Below are 18217 nucleotides of genomic sequence, written 5' to 3'. Positions count from 1 at the left end.
TGTTCCACAATTTCCGGGGGAACGGAATAGGTCGGAAAGAAGGAGGGGAGGGGGAGGGACCACAGAGAGAGAGAGGGGGGGGGGGCTCGCCGGCCCCTAGGTATGCCATTAAATGGTCCTCCACCAACTGCACTGCTTCATCCAGCAACGCCGGTCGGTGGCACTGGACCCACTCCGCAGTTCTTTTCCATAGTTTGGAGACGAATTGTTCCAGTACCACGAAATCGATGACATCCCCAATATCGCTGGGCTCCTCGGCCAGCACCCACCGCTGGCAGGCGTCACGGAGCTGTTGAGCGAAGGCAAACGGGCAGCCGACTTCGCTCAGTGTCAGGGTTCAGAACCACTGGTGATATTCTTTGGGACTGCGGCCGACCCGCTGCAGGATGGCTTTCTTCAGCTCAGGGTACCTCAGGAGGTTGTCGACCGGGAGATGTTGTGCCGCGAGTTGGGCCTCCCAGGTCAGCAGCGGTAGGAGGTGGGCTGCCCATTGCGCCTGCAGCCATTCCAGAGCTTGGGCCGTGCGCTCGAAGAGCTCCAGAAAGACCTCCAGCTCATCTTGCGCCCCCATCTTCACCAGCGTCACATGGGGGTTTGCTGCTTCCGGGGTCGTGGCATGCGCACCCCCCTATGGTACCAAGTTCCGCAATGCCCATTGGTCCTCTCCTTGGCCTCGAAGAAGTGCTTCGAAGCGCTGTTGCTGCTCTTCCCGCAGATCTATGAGGGCCTGGTGTTGAGCCTAGTGGATGTTGGCGAGGGATCGGAACACTTCCTCCAGTGGCGAAGATGACTCCATAGCAGAGTACCTTCCTCCTTATCCCGGGTTTTGGCACCAGTGTAACAGATGTTCATATTTGGATCAAAAGGAGGAAGCCGGACATGGCGAGATCCAACTCAAAAGGGCTTTATTTCCCACAGCTTCACAGTCTACAGTGCATCCGGAAAGTATTCACAGCGCTTCACTTTTTCCACATTTTATGTTACAGCCTTATTCCAGAATGGATTAAATTCATTATTTTCCTCAAAATTCTACAAACAATACCCCATAATGACAACGTGAAAGAAGTTTGTTTGAAGTCTTTGCAAATTTATTAAAAAATAAAAAACGAAAAAAATCACATGTACATAAGTATTCACAGCCTTTGCCATGACACTCAAAATTGAGCTCAGGTGATTCCTGTTTCCAATGATCATCCGTGAGATATTTCTACAACTTCATTGGAGTCCACCTGTGGTAAATTCAGTTGATTGGACATGATTTGGAAAGGCACACACCTGTCTATATAAGGTCCCACAGTTAACAGTGCATGTCAGAGCACAAACCAAGCTATGAAGTCCAAGGAATTGTTTGTAGACCTCCGAGACAGGATTGTATCGAGGTACAGATCTGGGGAAGGGTACAGAAAAATTTCTGCAGCATTGAAGGTCCCGATGAGCACAGTGGCCTCCATCATCCGTAAATGGAAGAAGTTTGGAACCACCAGGACTCTTCCTATAGCTGGCCGCCTGGCCAAACTGAGCGATCGGGGGAGAAGGGCCTTAGTCAGGAAGGTGACCAAGAACCCGATGGTCACTCTGACAGAGCTCCAGCATTTCTCTGTGGAGAGAGGAGAAACTTCCAGAAGAACAACCATCTCTGCAGCACTCCACCAATCAGGCCTGTATGATTGAGAGGCCAGACGGAAGCCACTCCTCAGTAAAAGGCACATGACAGCCCACCTGGAGTTTGCCAAAAGGCACCTGAAGGACTCTCAGACCATGAGAAACAAAGATTGAACTCTTTGGACTGAATGGCAAGCATCATGTTTGGAGGAAACCAGGCACCGCTCATCACCTGGCCAATACCATCCCTACAGTGAAGCATGGTGGTGGCAGCATCATGCTGTGGGGATGTTTTTCAGCGGCAGGAACTGGGAGACTAGTCAGGATCGAGGGAAAGATGAATGCAGCAATGTACAGACACATCCTTGATGAAAACCTGCTCCAGAGCGCTCTGGACCTCAGACTGGGGTGAAGGTTCATCTTCCAACAGGACAACGACCCTAAGCACACAGCCAAGATAACAAAGGAGTGGCCCCGGGACAACTCTGTGAATGTCCTTGAGTGGCCCAGCCAGAACCCAGACTTGAACCCGATTGAACATCTCTGGAGAGATCTGAAAATGGCTGTGCACCGATGCTCCCCATCCAACCTGATGGAGCTTGAGAGGTCCTGCAAAGAAGAATGGGAGAAACTGCCCAAAAATAGGTGTGCCAAGCTTGTAGCATCATACTCAAAAAGACTTGAGGCTGTAATTGGTGCCAAAGGTGCTTCAACAAAGTATTGAGTAAAGGCTTTGAATACTTATGTACAAGATTTCAAACAAACTTTTTTCACATTGTCATTATGGGGTATTGTTTGTAGAATTTTGAGGAAAATAATGAATTTAATCCATTTTGGAATAAGGCTGTAACATAACAAAATGTGGAAAAAGTGAAGCGCTGAGAATACTTTCCGGATGCACTGTGTATATATACTCCATTTTCAGTGGTCACACTCAAATCTATGTTTTTTCAGCACAATACAGATCACACTCAGGAACACTCTGCTCCCTGCAGCTCTCTCTCTCTCTGTCTCTTTTGGTGGACTGGGCCATCTCTCACTGTGAACATGGAAACGGTAATTAGTCACAGTTTATCTCAGGTGGATGTCCTTACTGTTTTCTCCCCAGACAGGCGCTTGACCATGCCCTCACCTCCACAATTACTAATGATACTTGCATCTTTACTTGATGAGACAACAGTGTAGACTAGCTCTCACAATTCCACCACAGCAATTACTGTCAGTCATGTGTTTTAGAAATGCTTAGCCAGAATTACAAAATTAATGCTTGTAGGAATGATTCCTGATGATGTATGTGATTGGTATGATTCAAATAAAAGACATTATAAAACCTTACCAAAGAACACATCGCCATGTTTACTTCAGTGGAAAAAGTGATAAAAAGTTAATTTTGGACCTTGTGCTTTGCACAATCACAAATAAGCAACACATCGTTGTTGGTGTACATTTCTACTAAACAATATCAGCATACACCCTTTCTCTCCACTTTCAATTCTGCTTGTCCTTTATTGTTGCTTACCTCTTTTCCACCTGTGAGTGTACCTCTCTTTTTTCTCCTGATGATTGTTGTGTGCATGCATTTTACATGCAATCATAATACATGCAGTGGATCACAGATACAAAGGTGTTTGGGTGAGAGTTTGTTTTGGGAAGTGGGAAAGTTATGGAATTTTTTCTTTCTTGCATAGGCCACTTGGAAACATGCTATTGAGAAAGCCAAAGCCATGCCGGATCCCTGGGTTGAGTTTCATCTGGAAGAAATGGAGACGGAGCGGTGCACTCGATACAGGTGTGTAATTTTTAGTCCATTTAAGTAGTTATTTAGCACAGAGATTTTTAAACTGGGGTCTGCATAAAATGTTAGGGAAAAAAGATTTTAAAAAGTGTATTTTAATAGGTAAGAAATTAAAAGCTGCTTTGTAAAGCTACTTTGGAACATTATTTAATTGTGACAAGCGTTAAACACATACATTTGAATAAAATAGAAAAGTGTTTCTCTAAATATTCCCTTACGAATATCGAGAGTTCATGGCAAATTTGCAGCACATTTGCTGTTGATAATTTTCACATGCAAATGAGCTTTGCAGCAAACTTGCGGCAAATTGTCGATTGTTGCCAAAGGTTTGTCAGAGGTTCACCACTACTGGCAAAGAGCTGCAAAATTCTGGTAAACATTTGTGGCGAATCATAAGCTCATTTGCATGTGAAAATAACAAGCATACATTTGCTGCAAATTCGTGCAAGTTTGTGGATAGTTTAGAAGTGTTCTAATTCTGGGTAGATTTATAGCATTGATACTGCACGCTTGCTCATTTGTCACTTAAATTATTAATAATGAATAAATATTTTGGCATACAAAACTCAGCGCTGAAATAAAAAACGTAACTTTTACAGAATTGATTTTCGGGGGCATATTGTTTATATCAAATACTTAAATTTAATTGCTTCATTAATACAAATTATTGATATAAATTTTTAATTTATTACACATTACCTTATGAATTAAATCAACATCAATTCATATTTTATGCCATAATATGTATAATTGGACTATAATAGAATATTAAGTACTACATAAGATGTTACAAATAAAAACAGAAGAATTCATTTTAAGGGCATTTTTTGCCCCCACATTTTAAATTTCAGGGGCATTTTTGACATTTTTGAGGCCTTTTTGCCCTAAGCCCCCCTAAATTTCTGATCATGCCATATTGTGAAACATATTGTTAAAGCCTCTTACAGACCGGAAAGGTCTCAAGGAGAATACAAGAATATTGCTTCACTCACAGACCAAGTATTGAGTAAAAAAGTAGAGAAAGCACAGAGTTTTTAATTGGTAAACAGGTGTGGCTTTTTTCAAGTTTTTGATTGTTAATCTTGTAATGAAACATAAACAGAAAATAAAAACTGCAGATACTCCTGATTAAAATAAGCTCAAATACAACATGATATGATGATATCATGGAGAAGATAATAATCTTGAAGAAAATGTTAAGCTACTTTAGATATCTTTTCTGTCATCCTGGGGAAGGGTCTCTGGTTACAAAGAAGACAAATCATAGTTGTTGTGGTCTGTGTATATGCAACATGTAGTTACATTTTTAGAGAGGTGGATGTTAGGCTACGGCATGGGCTACTCGGCACACAAGTATAAATCAGCCTTTACATATGTAAGAGGTTCGTTGGAAAAGAGGAGACGGGAAACTTGGAACTCAACTCAAAGGTAAGCTTTAATTAAACAAACTCAAGAGTGGCTTTTCAGCTCCACACAATATAATACAGTCTCTTTGGGTCAGGTAGCTCTCTCTCCCTCTCTCGTCGCGTGGTCCCTTTATACCGCTCTCCCCAAAGCTTACTGCAATTGGAAACAGGTGTTAGTCATAATCAGGCTCAGGTGTATGCACCCTTACCGCTTTCTCTCTCTCTGGACGAACGCTCGACCACGTCTCCGCCGCCACAACATATTAAAATTATATTTTCCAAATTATCTTAATATTTTTTTTTAGATTTAGTACAATGACAAATGAAAGCCAAGTGTTTAATTTAGAAACAATATGTTATCTTTATGGGGTCACACTTAAATACACATTATAAATAGGTCTTTATAAAGGAAAATGTATAGCTGCCTTTATATTTTAGGAAGGAGGTCCCTTGCAAGGGGATCTTCATATTTGGGGGTCTTTGGTATTAAGAAGTTTGAAAACCCCTGATTTAGCATACAGTAAGTAATAATTGTACTGTAAGATCCAAAGGGACCTACAGGACACTTTTTACATTGACAATGCCACTTTAGCCCTGGTCACACTACACTTTGTACTCCATTCACCTCCATTTAAATGAATCTGAATGCAGGCGACTGAAAATGCAAACTAAAAAGAAGAAATTTTGTATTCCACTGCATGTTCAAGAACTATGGTGTTCAAGTTTGGTGAACTCTCACCTGCAAGTTCGGATGATGAGAAGACGTGTGACCTGTAGAAGATGGAAACGTCACACTGATCTCTTGGCTCAATACAAATAATACATATTTCTAAGTTGCATGTTTTTATTAATGCAGGAAAGTGAGTAGACAGTATATTTTAACAATTTAAATACAATATTATTTGCAATTTGCAATTTATTAAAACCAGAAGCCCTCAAGCATGAAATTCTATCCTTTCCATTGCGGTGTCCGAACTAATTTCGCGTGTTCAAAGACTAGTGTGACTGTGGCTTTTTACACCATAGACATTAGTTTAAATCTCAGATTTAAAATAGTTGTTACTGGATTTGTTTCTCTGTTAAAAGATGCACATACACTCAGGATCCACTTACAAGTTCAGAATCTAATTTTAAACAGCTGTAACTTCACACCTCTTAAATATCACTTGACTTCCAGCCAATTGCTGTGTGCCATTAAACTACCGTTTCTTATGGGTTGGTCTGTGTTATTCACAATTTTATTGGCTAAGATGAAAAGAGCACACACTAAAGTAAATACTGGGTGTATATCTTTAGGGCCATTCCCATCATGCAGTATTTGCTCTGTTAACACAATGAGACAGTTAAAGTGTGGGTGTATGTTTTTTTTAGTTTTTTTCGATGTTAAAATGACCTCTCCTATTCCAGCTAAATATGCATTATATAAATTATATACTTAGTGTATTATAATCATAGAAATATATTAATATGCATAACTACAATATGATCATTTTGACGTTGATTTCCCCGGAAGGTGTAAACACTGGTGTGTAGTGTAAACATTGCCCTGTTTGTTTGAGCATCCCAACCAGCCAATGCCAGAGTCATTATTTTAGCAAATCTGTGTGGGGATGCTAGCGATGCAGAAATTACAAGCTTCCTCTAATCGTTCAAACTAGGGATGTCCCAATACCAATACTGGTATCTAGGGCTGCCACCGACCAAAGATTTTCCTATATATATATATATATATATATATATATATATATATATATTTTGGGGGGCATCAGAAAATGGTTTGGGTTCCAGGGCTGAGAAAGAATGTTATAAGTAGCATTGCTAACACTGTTCTACATTACAGAGAAATACTAAACCATAATAATGAGCCTTTAAAATATACATTTTACAAGCGCAGGCACGAAGCGAGCCGCAGCAACACCGGCAAAATTGGGAATGATTCTGAATGTGTTGGAAAAACCAGCAAGGAGACTGTCTGAACATTTTGTTAATTTATAGAGAGAAATGCACATTAGGGTTGTGCCGATGGTGATGATCTCAGGATTGACAATGGTCAGAGTGATCGCCAATAGCTGATGCCTTTGACAATATCAAGACGATATTTGGCTCGTTTTCCCATGTATTAAATAATAATAATTTTTTATTAGACTATTATTATTATCAAATTAATATTACAAATAATTTGGCCATAGAGACACAGACACGCGCTTGAAGAAACACTTTTTTATATTATTAAGAACAGATGACAGCTGTCTATGCGCATGTATGACGCGCTGATACGGAGGCTTGCAGTCTCGTGGAACACGCGCATGTAAAAGGTTCTCACTCTCTTGTTTTTTGTTGCAAGAACAGTATCATCTATGAGTGCTGCAAATGATCTCAGACATCTCAGCTCAGGAAGTGTTTTGAGTTCAGTTCACTTTATTTCCACAGAGCAGTTCATTGTGACCAAAACTATGCAGTCTATACATCTGTGATTAAAACACAAAATAATACAAAAACACATTCACCTCAAACCATGATTTACATTTCAGTGATTATTATCATCATGATAATTATTATTTTTACATTTATAATTGTTTTTATTTCTTCATTTGTGTAAGTAATTTTCCGCCTGCATGTTTAGACGGATACTTGCCTGACGGTAAATGGAAAGGTGGTTACTTATTAGTGCATGACTAACATCAGAACATATAATGCAGAAAACAGTGCTTTAGAATTGGTGTCATTATGTAGTTTGTTCAGCAGAGCGCGCTCCAACTCCATTGTTTACAGAGCTGACTCTGAGCTGACGGTGGTTCTGCAGACAGGGTGGAGTTCAGCAGTGTGTTCTCAGTAAATTGCTAACTAGTTTGTGAAATACATACTGGAAAGTTAATATACAATGACCCCATCATTTTATATAACTAATATAACGTTAACCCTGTCTCTGACAACCATGTCACTCATGTTTATCACATCTGTTTGTTATGTTAGCCAGCTATAGTTTGTCAGTGCAGTCAGTAATGTAGCAGATTGAAAGGTAAACATCAGAGCATCTTTTTGCAGCTCAGCAGACAACAGTGCGGTGGTGGATTGTGTCTGTTGAGCGTTGATTTCACGCTATGTTGTTACCTAGTTGGTGAGACACAATGCTGGAAAGTAAATAAAGTCCATCTTTTGCTCTCCGTGGCAACGTGCTTATAGCTAACTAGCTAACCACGTAGCTACTTTCATACCTTGTCAGCGTGTAAACATGTATTCACCAAACTGTTTTGTTAACCAAAACATGAGCTCATTGATGTCATTAAGTGAGTCTGCTTTTTTATTCCATCAGTTACTCCTGGTCGGAGGCTTCTGTAAATATTTAGTTTATACAGAGGGTTACATCCTACATAAATGTAATGGTGCAATGGTCAAGTATTTAGTAGTGCATAAATTTTGACTTGGTGCCCATTTATGCCACAACTAGGCTAAGTTGTAACGTACGTATAGCTGGTGCAACCGGCCCCTGATGTTTATATAGCTATTTCTTTTATTTTTATTTATTCTTCATTTAAATGGTCAGCATTTTACTGATACTAAACATACAGTACTGATGTTTATTGAACTATTTATTTTATTTGAATGTATTCTTTATTTTAATGGTCAGCCATTGAATGATACTAAACATACAGTACTGATGTTTATTTAGCTATTTATTATATTTTTATTTATTCTTTATTTTCTCAGTGTTCATTTCTAGAATTTGTTGACAGTGTATAAAATAATGTCAAATATTCTTTGATAAAAATATTTGTTTAAGAAAGCAGCCTTCTGAGTACGCTTGCATAGTCATATCGGTGCAAAATCGGTGCACAATCCAAATAGAAAAAGTCTGTTTTCATTCCAACTCAAAGATTTGCTATATCGGCCACCATATCTGTAATCGGTGAATTTTCCCCCTCTAAAATCGGTATCGGTCTCAAAAATCCCATATCAGTCAGGCTCTATTACTTATATATATTATTCTGTTATCACTTCATTATTTTATTTGCTTTTTCATTTCGTTTGGAGTGCAATTTGAATTTAGAAATGTATTTGATTTAAGTTTTTCGGTTTTTAAATAAATTAATTCAATTTTCAATGCGAAAATCACCAAAGCAAGAATATTCACCGATCCCTCAGCCCCCGGATTTCCGATGTAATTGGATATTGCGATGTGTGTGTGTGTGTGTGTGTGTATATATATATATATATATATATATATATATATATATATATATATATACACACTACCAGTCAAAAGTTTTGAAACACTTGAATGAAATATTTCTCATGATCTTAAAAATCTTTTGATCTGAAGGCGTATGCTTAAATGTTTGAAATTGGTTTTGTAGACAAAAATATAATTGTGCCACCATATTAATTTATTTAATTATAAAACTAATATGTAATAAAACAAATTAAAAAAATGTTTTTGAAATTGATGACTTGGACCAAATAATGAAGAAAAGCAGCCAATAAGTGCCCAACATAGATGGGAACTCCTTCAATACTGTTTAAAAAGCATCCCAGGGTGATAACCTCAAGAAGTTGGTTGAGAAAATGTCAAGAGTACATGTCTGCAAATTCTAGACAAAGGGTGACTACTTTGAAGATGCTAAAATATAACACAGTTTTGATTTATTTTGGATTTTGTTTAGTCACAACATAATTCCCATAGTTCCATTTATGTTATTCCATAGTTTTAATGACCTTACTATTATTCTAAAATGTGAAAAAAAATTATAGTAAAGAATGAGTAAGTGTTTCAAAACTTTTGACCGGTAGTGTGTGTGTGTGTGTGTGTGTGTGTATATATATATATATATATATATATATATATATATATATATATATATATATATATATATATATATAGTGAAGGAGGGAACAAAACAAATTTATTCACACACATGATGTATTTTCCCGGACAAAGAAATACCCGACCAGTAGAGAATGCACAGATAAAGAAGGTTCTTTGCCAGAGAGATGTTGTCCTTCACAACTGTTGTAATACCATCTTTCAAAAAGTTGAACAACACACATTTTAATTGCACTTAATTTTTTTCCAGTTTCATTTGAATTTTTAGTTAAAATAAATAAATAATAAAGTTCAAAGTTTGAAATCAAGGTGTCTTGCTTTATTGTGTAGGCTTAAACCTAACCCTGCTTAATGAAAATTACCCCATAGTACCACCTAGCGTCCAACCAGCAGTAATACTGTTGTTCATCGGTTTTATGTGGATTTTTTCTGCGACCAACTGACCAATCAAAACTTGTTCGACCAAGACTCTTCTCATTGACTAACTTTTGGTTGACTATCAGGGGGCAGCCCTACTGGTATCAGAATCGTACATGTACTTGTACTCGTGCTCGTAAAAATGCTCCGATACTAAAAACCGATACTATCTGACGTACAAATGTCATAACGTAAACAATCAGCGCTCAAATTCTAATCATGTGATATTGGTTATATAATGTCACCTAGTGATATTATATAATCACAAATGCTGGAATTTAATGAGATAAATATATAGTTTACTTTGCATGTGCAGTGCGCTTCAAATTTGAAAAGAGCACTAGTGAATGTGTGGAGACAGTGTTGTGCCGACGCCGGCTGTACCGCACGTACCTTTTAAAGCACCTCCTTTGCTCATACTGGGAAAACACTGTCATGAGCATCGAGTGCTCTGTTTGTTGCGGATGACAGCGAACAGAGCGCAAATACTTTGTAGTGTGAGGCATATACAGAGTACATAGTTATTTGATTAAATAGCAGGCTTTTGCAGTTTAATAATAATTGATTATTGAGTCATGTAGCGTCCGACTTTTTGAAGTTACTGTCATCACACAGAAACACTTCAAAATAAAAGCTCTGCCAAAATAAAGGCTCAATTTAAATGTAAAAAAGTATGGCAAAAATATAACACTATTGTAAAGTTATGTAATATTCACTGTATTACTACTACTACTACTACTACTACTAATAATAATAATAAATCAATTGTATTATATTTAATCAATATCTCACATCTGTGATGCTCTGTTATGCAGCACTTTATTTGACAAAATATAACTCCAATGGTGTATTTTGGATTGTGCTGTGAGGTTCTGTATATAAGCACTTCATTTGATTAAAAATAATACAACATTGTGGTGAAAATTAATTGTTATATTTTCATTTGATTCAAGTTTGAATTAATTCATTTATTTAAACACCATTTTAATGCTAAAACTGAAATAATCTGTTGATATGGAGCTCAGAAAAAAATAAAACAGAAAAACAGGTATCGGACTCTGTATCGGCGAGTATCAGAAAGAAAGTATCGGTACTCATACTCAGAACAATTGTATCAGGACATCTGTTGTTCAAACTAAGGAGAAAGATCACTTTCATGCATTTTAACAGTATCATCTTCATAGATAAACAAAACTTGGAAGGAATGCATTTAAACTGATTTGTGGTTGTGAAAACATGTTCTTACTCTTTAGATACAGTGCTGTTACTGGTGAATGGGCAAAGGATGACATATTTATCAAGATTTCCTCTCAGGTATACATTCTGAATGAACTACCAAAGTGGAGATTGCATTTCTATGTGATAACCATATCAACTTTAAGATGTTACTAGATGATATTGCATATGAATGTATTCTCTCTTTATTGTTCTTGATTTAATTGGATGATATATTTTTACAGCCATTTGGAAAAGGAGCCATGAGGGAATGTTACAGAGTGTAAGTCAAGTAAATCTTAACGTATACACCCTAGACTATATTAAGTGCTTGGTGATATATTGAAAATTCACTATACATTCACAATGGTTTTGCTGGCAATATACAGTAAAATTGCTCACTATTGTGAATATTCAGATGATTTTTAATGCTCTTCTTATTTATCCATTAAGTTTCCTTCCCAGACACCCTGTCTACAACCTGACGCATACAGTGTGACACGTTATGTGACGCACTGCAATGGCTTGAGGCTGTTTACACTGCTATAGTTGTTAAAACTGCATGTGCCTGTGGTTAGATTATTTTAATTAGTAGACCAAAGACCAGAAACATCACAAGCCAGCTTTATTGTAACAGTCAAAAATTATTAAAATATGTAACAAATTAAATTCATGGCAAAAAGATTCACACATGACATTTGGCAAGTAAAATAATTTAAGATGGGTTAATAAAGTGTCTTGAGCAGTCTGCAGTGCATCTATAAGCAATATGCCACTTTCATCCGGTGTTGACACGGTGAAAGACTGTTCTTTTGTCTCATGACTTGTATGAGATTGTTAAGGCAGAGACGTTTTAATTGTATCTTTAATAGTAACAATGAAGGCCAGGAGTAAAAGTTGTATTTCAATCAGTTGAGAGAGAGTTTCCTGAAGACACAGTTCTCCACATTTCCAAAGGCAGAAGACAGAACCAGAAAATGATTTGGGGGTCATCTAACCTCTAATTAACTTAGACTACGGAAACAATAGTAATTATAGACATATGCAAATTAATTGACATCATCTCTTACAAATTCAGAGTTCTGATAGGTGAACAGTACAGATAATTCTAGACACGTCCAAACATGGTGTTCTGTTCAACTATGCGAATGCCATTATTCAAAAGATTATATTTTTAAACACTAAGTCAAGATGGTAAGTAGATAAGGGTCAGGGTTGTATAATCAATTGAGAGTGCTCTTCTCTAGATACCCTTAGAGCTCAGTTCCTCTGGCTAAGTCACATGACTCTCAAAACTCTAAACAATCCCTGCAATGACATCATTAGACAGAACAATATAGAGGGACTATCTTTCCCTCAAGGTTGTGGAAAGCCCCCACTGGAACACAAACTTATCCAGCTGAAACAAACATGATGATAGAGCAAAGTTAGGCTGAAATGTACCTTTAGTTACAAATACTAAGAATGCATTTGTGTCAGTAAATATATGTGGTAAACTAGTGACCTAAAACTTAAACACAAGAAAACTCTTGCTTAATTTAATCATAATATGTTCGATGAATAAACTGCAACTCACAAGCATATTCATTCTCTGGGAGCTGGGCTAAATGAGCAAGCATTGTTACTGCATTTTTCTTACATGGGTCAGACCCTCAGAGATCAAGTACACAAATGACCTGTAACATTCATAATTATACACATATCCTGATTAAATGCTCATGGTAAGAAGACTTTGATTACCTTTTGATTATAACAATTGTTAGTGAATGTATTCAACTCGGCAATAGGCCAAAGAGACAGAGGTGAGCCCACACCTTCACTCTGATTTAAACTTCAGTAGAAAGAGTTGATAAGTTCAATTAATTAACGTTAACCAGTTCAAACGAATCAATGCAAAACTTACCATTCAATTTCCTGTTTTGTTTTAGAATGTCTTTGTTTAGTTTTTTTACCTGCTTTCTTTGTCATTTCATTCACAGGAAGAAGTTGTCAAACTTTTCTCACAGAAGCAAGTGGAAATCAGCCTCAAACTATGTAGCCAAGAGCTACATGTGGACAGTGAACAGAGAGGTTTACTTTGAGGATGTCAAGTTACAGATGGAGGCCAAATTATGGGGTGAAGAGTTCAATCGCCACAGACCTCCCAAACAGGTGCTTCTTCACTGGGTTTTTATTAACTGTTATGAAATTTAGTGTGTAAATCAGGTTGTGCAAACTGGTTTGATCAATCACATCAGCTATGTATTATGTAATTCTTAAAAGTTTCCCATAATTTTTAGGTTGATATCATGCAGATGTGTGTTGTGGAAATGACTGGTCGTCCTGGAAACCCTTTGTTTCACCTTGAGCACTACATTGAGGGGAAGTACACAAAATACAACTCCAACTCTGGCTTTGTGAGGGATGATAACATACGCCTTACACCCCAGGTACATTTGGTGTTATGTCCCATTGAAATTATATGTACCCAGCAAACACAGTACATTCCACTAATGTTAGCATATGGTTCCCATTTGGTTATTTTTGGGAACCAGTTCCTAACCAAAAAGTGTTTGTGGAGTAATTCATAAGTTCTATCAGGTATCTTCTGTTTATTTGTAATTACCTTTTTGTGTCTTTAGGCATTTAGTCATTTCACATTTGAGCGCTCTGGACACCAGCTGATTGTGGTGGACATTCAGGGTGTTGGTGACCTCTACACAGACCCTCAGATCCACACTGAGAAGGGCACCGACTTTGGAGATGGCAACTTGGGTATTTTTCAGCATTGAGCTCACTGTATATTTCATAATCCTTTCTGCGAGCTTTGACGTTAAAGTAAAAAAAAAAAAGTTCCCTGTCTGTCACTCACTCAATGTTGTGTCGATGTAGTGACACTAGGGGTTCGCTCTTGAGAGCCCCAGTCACCTTTGATTTATTCAGAAAAGGCCAGTGAAAATTGCCGAGTGTAATTTGCATGCTGCTCTCCGCTCCGGACATACGGGTATTAAAGGAGATGGCGTGCACCACTCATTCAGACTTGTTCGTCCCATCACCTTGCTATTGCTGCTGGAATTACGGTGCATATTAGCAGTCACGCTTGCACGGTCAAGTGTTGTGCTTCCCCTGGGCGTTGAGTCCACAGGTGTAAAATAATATATTCAAAAAGAGTATATTTTCTCTAAAAGAGCTCACACAAATGATTGGCGTCTTTTTAAAGATGTCCTTTCGCCTTTGTGCTACTGGGTGCGGCCGTTTTCTCTCCCCACCGGATGGCCAAGAAATGCGGTCACGGAGAGCAGATCCCCCAGCACACTCGTTCTGCCTGGTAGAGTTCACGGCGGATTTAATGTCTCGTTCGGGGCTCACGATGAGGATGAGTTGTCGGTGGCAGCATCGGAGGGTGGGCTTCTGCTTTCGGAAGTGGACAAGTCTACTGAGCTCCCGCTCTCGGGCAGTAGAGCTCAAGACTAAGCGGACACTGAGTTGGCAGCCGTGCTTGGCCGGGCGGCTGCGAATATTGGGCTTGAGTGGAACCCTCTGCCTGCCCTGAGCGTTCGCGGCTGGATGATTGGTTTCTGGGCTCGGAGCGCAACTCACGGCCACGCCCCGCCCCGGTGCCTTTCTTCCCGGAAGTGCACGAGGAGCTCGCGAAGTCGTGGAAGGTGCCTTTCTCCGCCCGTACACGCTTCATGGGCTCGTCCACCCACAACATCACCGGGTGCCCTCTGGACCCCGGCAACCAATTTGTCAGTAAAAGAGCAGTTTCCTCACTCCCTGGGTTGTTCTTTTATGCTCAGCCCTTCTGGCCCTCACGCTCGTGACAGCCAGGTGCTGAGATACTTTCCGGTCAATGAGCGGGACGCGAGTATCTCGCGTTCCCTTGTTCTCCATCGAAAGGAAGTCGGAAATCAGGTAAGTTCGCGGTTCTCGGGGCCGCTCACCTGCCCTCGCCACGAACCACCCACCCCGGGCGTGATAAAACCAATTGTCCCCCTGGTGCCATTAGTGCAGAGGCTGGGAGACTGGTTAGCGCTTTCCAGCCCATCGCGATAGCTCATCAGGACGATCCGTCTCGGCTACGCGATCCAGTTCACCAGATGGCCACCCAGGTTCAGTGGCATCCTCTCCACCATGGTGCAAGGCGAGGATGCCTCGGTCCTTCGGGCGGAGGTCTCCACCCTTCTGGTGAAGAGAGCGATAGAGCCCGTCCCCTTAGCCGAGATGCACAAGGGCTTTTACAGCCCTTATTTTATCGTGCCCAAGAGAGGGGGTGGGTTGCGCCCCATTCTGGATCTGGGTGCCTTGAACAGAGCCTTACACAGGCTTCTGTTCAAGATGTTGACACAGAAGCGCATCCTGGCATCAGTAGGACATCAGGATTGGTTCACGGCCATCGACCTGAAGGATGCGTATTTTCATGTATCAATCCTTCCTCGACACAGACTCTTTCTTTGGTTTGCCTTCAGGGACGAGCACACCAGTACAAGGTCCTCCCTTTCGGTCTGTCCCTGTCTCCTCGCGTCTGTACCGAAGTCGCAGAGGCTGCCCTGGCCCCACTAAAGGAGAAGAGCATTCACATCCTCAGTTATCTCGACGACTGGCTGATCCTAGCTCACTCGTGAGATCTATTGTTTGCACACAGGGACTCGTGCTTCAGCACCTCAACCGACTGGGGCTTCAGGTCAGTTAAGAAAAGAGCAAGCTCTCCCCCGTGCAGAGCATCTCTTTTCTCGGTATGGAGTTGGATTCGGTCACCATGATGGCACGCCTTTCGAACGACCATGCACAGTCGGTGCTGGCCTGCCTGAAAACCTTCAGGCGGAGGACAGCGGTGCCACTGAAACAATTTCAGAGGCTCCTGGGGCATATGGCATCCTCGGCAGTGGTACTCCCCCTCGGGTTCATGCGTATGAGATCGCTCCAGCACTGGCTACGGACAACACAGCAACCTTGACGTACATAAACTGCCAGGGTGGTGTATGCTCACGCCGCATGTCACAACTTGCTCGCCGCCTCCTCCTTTGGAGTCAGCAGACGTTGAAGTCTCTGCGAGCCACTTACATCCCGGGCATCCTCAGTCGTGCAGCGGATGCGCTCTCATGACAGGTAACGCTCCGCGGAGAGTGGATACTCCAACCCCACGCAGTCCAGCTAATTTGGGAGAGATTCGGGGAGGCGCTGGTGAACCTGTTCACCTCCCGAGAGTCCTCTCATTGCCCCCTTTGGTACTCCCTGTCCGAGGCTCCCCTCGGCATGGATACCTTGGCGCACAGCTGGCCTTGGGGGCTGCGCAAGTACGCATTTCCCTCAGTGAGCCTCGTTGCACAGACATTGTGCAAAGTCAGGGAGGATGGGGAGCAAGTGCTGATGGTTGCGCCGTACTGGCACCAACCGTACTTGGTTCTCAGACCTGATGCTCCTTGCAGTTGCCCCTCCCTGGCATATTCCCCTGAGGCAGGACCTTCTCACTCGAGCAGGGCACACTCCGGCAGACCTCTGGAACCTCCACGTCTGGCTCCTGTATGGGACGCGGAAGACCTAGCAGCCTTCCGCCAGCGGTGATAGACACGATCACTCAGGCCAGAGTCCCCTCCATGAGGCGGCTGTACTCTCTGAAGTGGCGTCTTTTTGCGAACCGGTGTTCTTCCCATGGGGAAGATCCACAGAGGTGCGCGGTCGGATCTGTATTGTCCTTCCTACAGGAGGGGCTGGTGAGATGGCTGTCTCCCTCCACCCTGAAAATGTATGTGGCTACTATAGCAGCATATATCGATACACTGGATGGGAGACCCTCGCGGCAGCACGACCTGATCATCAGATTCCTCAAGGGCACGAGGAGATTGAATCCTCCTAGGCCGCGCCTGATTCCCTCTTGGAATCTCTCTGTGGTCCTACCAGTCTTACAGAGAGCCCCCTTTGAGATTACATAATGTGTATTTTGAGGTGATAATGTGCGCTATCTTGTCCACAACAGTTCCCCGCAACTGGTGAACACTGGATGCCTCTCGATTTCTTAAGCACTGTCTGGTGATGAACTCGGCGGAGGAGTAATGTTGCCAGGTCCGGTACTCGTGGTATGCCCCTTTTCAGGTGAGCCCGTGTACTTGGGCTCAGTGCTCCATACGTGGTGATTCCCCCCTCGGTAATCCCTTATGATGTATTGCCACTGTTCGGTTTCACCCTCGGTGAACCCTGTGTTTTCCCCTCGGCAGAGCTCCGCTCTGCCTCAGCCACTGTGGCTGTGTACCCTCTCCATAGATAGGGTCCTCCCCAGGGGTTTCATTCCATATGTGAACTTCCCAGTTGGTAAGTCCATGTGAGGTATTCTCCATGTGTTAACCTCCCTCTGGTAGGATGTGGCCTAAGATGTACTCTCCCTCCTGGAGAGGGAAGAGCACTTTCCCAGTGCTATTCTATCAGGTGCTCGGCGGGAAATTGCTTAATACAAAAATCAGGAAAGGCCACCGCCTGTAGCCTTCTCTGGTAAGTGCCTCCTCCCACCCTTAACGGGACCAGGGTGGCATCTTACTTAACTCGCTGGAAGGTCACGACGTGGTCGAGCGCTCGCTGCGAGGCATGAAGCAGCTTGCACGTGTCCGCTCCTCCATACCTTGTGACATGTTTCAGCGCCTGCGGCGTTTCGTATAGGAACCCCTAGTGTCACTACATCGACACAACGCCGAGTGAGTGACAGACAGGGAACATCTTGGTTACTGATGTAACCTCTGTTCCCTGATGGAGGGAACAAGATGTTGTGTGTCTCCTGCCGCGGCGCTGAACCGACCGCTGACATGGCCGGGACTCTCTCGGCATCTCAGCACAAATCTGAATGAGTGGTGCACGCCATCTCCTTTTATACCTATATGTCCGGGGCAGAGAGCAGCATGCAAATTCCACTCGTCATTTTTCATTGGCCTTTTCTGAATAAATCAAAGGTGATTAGGGCTCTCAAGAGCAAACCCCTAGTGTCACTACATC

The 18217-nt window shown here is 41.5% G+C and overlaps 1 protein-coding gene across 4 annotated transcripts in view; it reads left to right on the top strand.

Annotated features, from left to right (window-relative positions):
* Positions 1 to 18217, top strand: part of LOC127422914 (eukaryotic elongation factor 2 kinase-like) — a 73936-nt gene that overhangs the window by 4387 nt on the left and 51332 nt on the right. For 3 of the 4 annotated variants that reach the window (XM_051666762.1, XM_051666764.1, XM_051666761.1), the window contains 6 exons: positions 3291 to 3391; positions 11296 to 11356; positions 11503 to 11540; positions 13237 to 13408; positions 13537 to 13686; positions 13879 to 14011. In XM_051666762.1, coding sequence (XP_051522722.1) covers positions 3291 to 3391; positions 11296 to 11356; positions 11503 to 11540; positions 13237 to 13408; positions 13537 to 13686; positions 13879 to 14011 — 655 coding nt within the window. The remainder of the gene's footprint in view (positions 1 to 3290; positions 3392 to 11295; positions 11357 to 11502; positions 11541 to 13236; positions 13409 to 13536; positions 13687 to 13878; positions 14012 to 18217) is intronic. The other variant, XM_051666765.1, reaches the window with a different exon arrangement.

Source organism: Myxocyprinus asiaticus, chromosome 32 (genome assembly GCF_019703515.2).
Source record: "Myxocyprinus asiaticus isolate MX2 ecotype Aquarium Trade chromosome 32, UBuf_Myxa_2, whole genome shotgun sequence".
Lineage (NCBI taxonomy): Eukaryota > Metazoa > Chordata > Actinopteri > Cypriniformes > Catostomidae > Myxocyprinus > Myxocyprinus asiaticus.
Note: the sequence above shows the minus strand (reverse complement) of the source record. Positions and strands in the feature narration are given on the sequence as shown.